This window comes from Meriones unguiculatus (genome assembly GCF_030254825.1).
Source record: "Meriones unguiculatus strain TT.TT164.6M chromosome 13 unlocalized genomic scaffold, Bangor_MerUng_6.1 Chr13_unordered_Scaffold_28, whole genome shotgun sequence".
Lineage (NCBI taxonomy): Eukaryota > Metazoa > Chordata > Mammalia > Rodentia > Muridae > Meriones > Meriones unguiculatus.
This window is the reverse complement of record NW_026843644.1, coordinates 2,726,019-2,733,559: the sequence shown is the minus strand read 5'-3', so window position 1 is coordinate 2,733,559 and position 7,541 is coordinate 2,726,019. Positions and strand designations below refer to the sequence as shown.

The 7,541-nt window shown below is 36.8% G+C and overlaps 1 protein-coding gene across 4 annotated transcripts in view; it reads right to left on the bottom strand.

Annotated features, from left to right (window-relative positions):
• Positions 1–1,426: 1,426 nt before the first annotated feature.
• Positions 1,427–7,541, bottom strand: part of LOC132650676 (cytochrome P450 3A1-like) — a 30,210-nt gene continuing 24,095 nt past the window's right edge. For all 4 annotated transcript variants that reach the window (XM_060376016.1, XM_060376017.1, XM_060376018.1 and 1 more), the window contains one exon: positions 1,427–6,373. In XM_060376016.1, coding sequence (XP_060231999.1) covers positions 6,272–6,373 — 102 coding nt within the window. In that variant the 3' untranslated portion in view covers positions 1,427–6,271. The remainder of the gene's footprint in view (positions 6,374–7,541) is intronic.

The following is a 7,541-nucleotide window of genomic DNA, read 5'->3' as shown; positions in this document are numbered from 1 at the left end:
TTACTTGTTTTATTTGCTTGCTCAGCTGCTGTGTTCACAGGGAATGCCTCCTCCTGTTGGAGCTGGAATAGTCGAATGAGTTGAAGGAAAGAAAATTGGAGGAGAAGTCCTTGTGACCGGTAGAAAATGGTATCAGAGAGGAAATGGAGACAAAACATTTTTTGCTAGAAAGTTGGAAAAGTTCTAGGGGATTGTATCTCAGGAGCAATAGGAGTGCTATGGGTCTGTATTAACCTGCTTTTTGCCCTGGGAGGAACATCCCTTGGGTTAGCAGGGAGTGCATGCTAAAATTGGTGCCTGAGACAAAGCAACGAGTGGAGACAGGAAGGATCTAATGGTAAGATCTGTGGAATCCATTGGAGAAAGGAGCATAGGAGACAGATGGCTGCCAAGAACTTCATCACAAATCACTGTACAGAGAGGCTTCTTTGAGTAAGAATGAGAGTATTACTTTTCCTTGTACACATACACAAATATTTAGAAGATTGTTTGACAATAAGTACATTAAGATAATGGGAACCTCAAGTTATTTCTCATGTGATATGGTTTCCCACCTCCTAATATTTCTTGTGGGTCCATAGTACCAGATATGAAATATTCCTTGATAAATATCTTTCTACTGTATTTTATGTATATGGTAGGTGCATATATATATATATATATATATATATATATATATATCCAATATACACAGAGTAGGAACACTTCAGTCCTGAATACAATAGCATGCACAATTTTGTCATAGTGACTAGATTGTGAAATATACTCAAAGCAGAGGAAACACATATATGATAAAAATTAAAATTTGAAACTACCAAGGATTCATTATTGTAGCACAATAAAATCCTATTTTTAGAATAGATATTTAAAAAGAAGTATTATCTGTATATAAATTAGTTAATAAAACACATATCATAAGTCAGATCTGGAATCCAATAGTTAAAGCATACATTTGATAATGGAAAAGCAACAACAAAGCACTCATAATAGCAGCAAAGTGAGTGTGAAATTATCTTCTTGAGAAAAATTTATTATTGTTCATGATCACTAAAGAAAAAGTATACCAAAATTGAGATTTGATTGTTCTGACAATAAACTTGGTAAATGTTTAGTTCAAAATGTAAAACAAAATTATTTGATGAAATGATAGTTTTTAGAAATACACAAAGGTTAAATGTAATAGAAATATTTCATTACAAACGACAGTGTATGTGTTTTTAAATTCAAGATAAAAGTCACAAATGTTAGAAACAAAGTATTCTAAACTTATTTTTTGACTACCTAGAAATACTTCTCCTCCATTTCTGGTTGAAATGTAAACTTGTACAACCACCTTTGAAATCAGTCTGGTGCTTTCTCAGAGAATATCCATCTATACCACTCATAAGCATATATACACAATATGGTCAAGTATACAACAAGGACATTTGCTCATCCAAGTTTATAGCAACTTTATTTGTAAGAACCAGAATCTGGAAGAAACCCATATGTCCCTCAGATGAGGAATGGATACAATAATTGTGGTACATTGGAATACTACTCAACAATTAAAAACAAGGAAATCATGAAATTTGCAGGCAAATGGTGGGAACCAGAAAATATCATCCAAAGTGAGGTATCCCAGAAGTAGAAAGATACACATGGTATATACTCACTTATAAGTGGATATTGGACATATAATATAACATAAACATTATAAAATCTGCACATGTAAAGAAGCTATGCAAGAAGGAGTACCCTGGGTAAGATGATCAATCCTCATTGAAAGGCAAAAGGGATAGACCTTAGAAGATGGAGAAAACAGGGAATAGGAGCATACCACAGAGGGCCTCTGAAAGACTCTACACAGCAGTGCATTAAAGTACATGATGAGAATCATAGCGAAACTGGGCAGAGTGCAGGGAATCTTATGAAAGAAGGGGGAAGATGGAAGATCTAAAGGGGACAAGGTGAGCAGCAGAAACAAAATTTCTGGGCACAGGAGTCTTTTCTGAGACTGATACTCTAGCCAAGGACCATTCTTGGAGATAACCTAGAACTCCTGCACATATATAGCCCATGGCAGCTCAGTCTCCAAGTGGGTCCCAAGTAAGGAGAACAGGGGTCTTCTCTGACATGAACTCAGTGGCCTGCTTTTTGATCACCTCCCCATGAGGGGTGGTGTAGCCTTGCCAGACAACAGAGGAAGACAATGCAGCCAGTCCTGATAAGACCTGATGTGCTAGGGTCAGATAGAAAGGGAGGAGGACCTCATCTGTCATTGGGCTGAGGGAGTGAGTGGCAAGGGAGAAAAAGAAGAAGGGTGGTTGGGATTGGGGGGATGAAGGAGAGGGCTACAGATGGGATACAAAATTAATATATTGTAATTAATAAAATTAAAATTAAAAAAGAAAAATAAAATAAATTTTGTTTGAAAAAACAAAATAAGGCAGAGCTGGAATTCTATAGTGAAAGTGTACATTCTACAATAAAAAGCTGGAGTTTGAACATAGAATCAGATTTCAGCAAACCTTAGTACAATCAAATGTTCTATTACTTATTGCACTTACATGCCATTCCATGGTTATTTGGTTAGATCAGAGGGAATATCATCTATTCAGCACAGGTTAGAGGGGCCAAATTAATATGGAGGAAATGACAAGTTCATTGCATGCAATCAGACTTTTTACAGACTTATCAGAAACAGAATGTAAATGCTGCTCCCCTGAAGAATACAATTGTAGTTGCTGGGATGTTATGATATTTGCAAGTTATACAGAGTATAAAGGATTAATGTCTAAGATTAAATGTTCTTTAAAGCTTCTTTATGCTTTTCTGAGTTCTAGGGAATGCAGAGCTACACAGGTGTCCTTAATGCTCCAAAGTCTGAGGGAGGGTTTCAGGTCTCAGGGACTGAAATGGACACAGTGTCCAAGGAGCTCCTGAGTATAAATGGAAAATACTATGGCACATGCTCCTCAAGGAATCAATAATAGACAAATTCCATGACTCCCCAGAGTTCCCAATTTTTTTATTTTGTTTATAATATATATTTTATTTATAATATGTATTTGTATTCCAACCCAGATTTTCTTTTATTCCCACTGTTAGTTCTGCTCTTTCCTGATCACTTTTACTTTTAATATTAACTGGAACACTTTTTATCTGTTATGATTTTTATTTCTTTCAAAAGCTGAAATGCATCGCTAGAAATTTTGTTTTAGTTCCATTGCATCAAATTATTCTTTAATATCATTTCCTAAATTCAGGATTTGGACACAACGGCAGACAGTAATGAGTGCCAAAGGTGAAAAGGATTAAGATGTGGGTGATGTAATGACAGGTTTTGAACACTGATTTCTTTAAAAAATACAAAAAAATGCTTTTATTTCAAACCCATGTATAGGGATGTGGGGGTGCTTAGGACTGACCACAGAAGCTGACTATGATTTGCTCTATAATCCAGCAGAGGAGTGGTTTTGGCAGATAGTTTCTGTGGTTGTGTAACATTCGTAATTCTGGAAACATTTCAGAAGGTATACAAATGCTAAGGCCCCAAGAGGCACGGTTGTTGGTTGTTGGCTATCAGGGGTGTTTCCAGGTTATTAGGAGTTGTGCTCATAAAAAAATGCAAGAACTAAAAGCAATTGTTTTCAGGGATCTCTTCCATCTCCTTTCTCTCCTTTCTTGTTTTTTCTCTCCTATCTAGTTTTCTCCTATCTAGTTTTAAAATTGAAAGTTTAGAATTTAGGCTTTCAATACCAGTCAGTGTTCAGTGTATATTGCAGTCACAAAAAGACTAAGAGCCACAATAATATGACCTGTCTGAGGTCTTAGTTATGTTAGCCCACAGACAGATTAAGAGTACAGAAATAAGGTAAATTCATCAATTTCATCAACCCGGTACTTTCGTTCTCTGGGTTTTAGATTTATCAAATTGTCCTAGAAAGAGGCAGGACATTCATAGACACTTCTAAGAGTCAATAATTTGTGAAAATTATCTGGAGCTTTTGACCAAACGGGTTCCTGAAAATGACCTAGGAAGTTTTTGGTTTTGTATAGGGATTTCTTGGGAAATGGAAAGTTAAATGCAGCTTCAGGGGTTTGTTCAGTCTGTACTTCCTGTACTATTTTTTTGAGAAGCCCATTTTAATTTTAGAGACTGCTTTGACCTGGTTATCAGCATACACATTGTGGTAGTTAGATGGTAACAGTGTGAAGGAAGGGGTTTTAACATGGAGCCTGGGTTTTCAGCAAACCTTAAGGGAAATGGAAATTTCTAGGATCCAATTTTAAACTGTCTCTCTCTACCTTGTTATCCCCATCTTTCTCCAACCACTTTCATGATTGCTACATCAAAATGCAGAAGACCCTAGTGAGTTTTAACCCTATAGTGTTATTTAAATCTCAGACTGTAAATGTATTATTAATACTCACACACATCCTTTATCTGTGTACACTCATCCAAGTGTTTATTTTTTCCAACAAAATCTTACAAAAATATCAGTACATGATTCCAAGGAGTGAATTGCCATGGAATACATTTGTTTCTGTGTCCTCCTTAGTTAGAGAGATCACAGCAGATTGCTGGAGTTAGGTTGAGGCCAAGCAGAGCCACACAGAGGCCAAGAGAAATGCCAGATTGAATGAGTCAGCTGAGAGAGGAGTTTGAGCCAGAACAGCTGAGCTGAACCAGCCAGTCCAGAAATCAGAAAGAACAAGAAAGGGTGAGCTCATTCAGCAGTGAGGCTCAGATACTGAAAACATTCTAGGCCTGGGTTAGATTGTATGGAGGCTATCAGCTTTCAAGACTAAGCCTAGATAGCAGAAGGGGGAATAAACTTCTCAGATGACAACAAAAACAGGAGAATAAAAGCTACTTTTACAGATGAAATTGCTGGATGAGAAAAGCAATATTCAGTCTCACCCAGATGTGAACTATAATGACCAGCCTGAAATTTATGACCACTGGTGCAATTGTGGCACAAATGTTATGGAAGTAAACAACCACTTTTAAAATTGGACTTCATGCCCACTCCATAAGATTGAATCCATGGCTGATATTGTCAATGAAGCCACAAAACAGAGAGCAGATAAATCATAAGCCCTAAAAGAAAACATACTACTATTAACCTACTACATTAATGTAAGAATAAAAAGATTCCTAATGACACACAGCTATATCTGTAAAAATAGTGGATCACTCAGTCCTTATGAGAGAAGCTTCATCCTGCAGTATAGAGTAATTAACAAGGAAACTTATGACCTGTCAAAGTGAATGTTAGATACTTTGGAATTCTCAGCTCTCACTTAGGATGTTTATGTCATACCTCTCCCCTCAAGACCCAGAGATCTGTATGGAATAGAAGGCAGAAAGTTTGGAAGAACCAGAGGTAGTAGATGGCTTCAAGGAAACAAAATTTTCAAGCTACAACACGGCATATGCACATAAAAACTCCAAGAGACTATGACAAAATTCAAAAGATCTGCACAAGATCAAACGAAGCAAAATCCTAGTGAGAAGGTTCTCAAAGTCCTACCCCTTGCCAAGGAGATATTGTCAACTGAAAGCTCCTGAGAGAGGATAAGTCCATTTTCTTTGATGGGGTGGCATGCGGTATATCAACTACTCTCCAGAGCAGGCCTCACACACAGGGGTAGTTATCTAACATGAACTGGACTCCTTAGTTTTGGTTTTGTTTTGCTTTGTTTCATTGTGAAACATTTGGAGAGAATGTAAAGGTAGTTGGGAGCAGAGGTGAGAAGAATATAGGAGGAGATGGAGGAAAAGAACTAATATGATCAAAATACATTGAATGATGCTCTCAATAAATATAAGACACTTTTAGAACCAGGTTTTTTGAAAGAGGTGTGTATTTATATTTTCAGTGTAACTTTTATTGCAGAATATTGCAATTAAAACATCTTACACACATTTTACAATTTGAGTTGTCACTATAGTTCATGTTTTCATCAAAAAATATTGATAAAATACAGTTATCTGGTTAATCTCAAAATAGCTCAAAAGAAATAGATGGAGTCAATCATATGTGGATGGAGATGGTCCCATGAGAACCAGACAAGATGAATTTCCTGTTCTGTCACTGACTTAGTCTTCTTTAAATGATATGGACCTCTGTATAGACAGAGAAACCTTAGTGGGTGTACTGAATCAGGGCCAGTTGATTAATCCCTATCTCCATCTTGGTTTTATTCATGATGAAAATTAAAGAGTTCAATGTTCTTAGACACCACCTTTCTGAAAAGCACAGCAGAACTCCTTGAGAGAAAGTCATGCTCCAGTTATGATTGCATTCCTTGACACAACCTTTAGAAAAATGTTTTTTTCTGGTTGAAGTTGAAGAAGTGCTTGTCTGCTTAATTTCAGAGGTATCTGCAACAGTGGAAGAAAAATATTGAGAGGCAATGAATGAGCCGAAACAACTCCAGAAGAAAAGTAAAACAAACATTCAGTATAAGAATGCCTCTGAGAAAAAGGTATCGGACAGGTCTGATGCTCTTTGGGTGGATGACACCTAAATGAACATCGGTACAAAGTCCCAATTTATTTCTAATATCAGAGATCAGACCTCTACTCTTGCCTGATGCATCTAAAACAAAAAGGGGGAACTGTAGAGAGCTGCGTAATGCCGCGCCTTAAAGATGGAGCTGGTTTCTGCCTTCCACCTTCCCGATAGTGAGTGCTCTCTGTCACAAAGAATTCCATATTTGGCTAAGGCTGAGGATCTGGCTTGCTTCCGTGTATGTGGACCTATCTGCATTGCCCACGTGGCACTCTGGGGTTGGCTACCCAGAGGCTATTTAAGGTGTGCACTGGCTTTCCCCAGGGTCAGAAGATTGTTCAAGGTTCCTGAATAAACTGCATTGAGAAGAAAAAAAAAGAATGCTTTGCAGAAACTTAATACTTACATTTATCATCATATTTTTACTTCCTCTTCCCCAAACTGTGTCAATTGGATGGTGAGAGGATGCAACCAAACATGCATTGGGTAAATTGATTGATAATCTACTTAATACAGGCCCTGAGACAAGTCATGTTGGTTTGTATTATTTTTGTTCTCTGCTCATTTAGAGTAAAACAGGTAAGCTTAATATTTTTCATCCTAATTTTTAGTTAATATGTCATACTATTGTTTTAAGTATTGAAAAGCTATTTTTGGTTTGTTGAAACTTACATTTTAATCCTGAGAGGATGCACTTCAAATCAATGAATTATCCTCAGGTCCTAGATCATGTGTCAGTACTACAGTTGAGCTACTAAAAGCATATATTCAGGGGAAACTCACTTTATTGTCTTTGCTAACATCTGTTTTTTTTTTTTTTGTTTCAAAATACAGAATGAATGTATGGTGGAGAAAGTCTCAGTTGCAGGAAATGTAAGGTAAACAAAGTTGTCATGGAGATAGAGAAATGTCAAGTTTAAGATTACTGGTGCTTGCCAGAGAATCTTCCCCTTGCCAATTGTGCCATAGGCTCTCAAAGCTAGACCCTTGATTTATCTAAATTCTGGCATATGATTTAAATGCTTTATTGACAAAGTA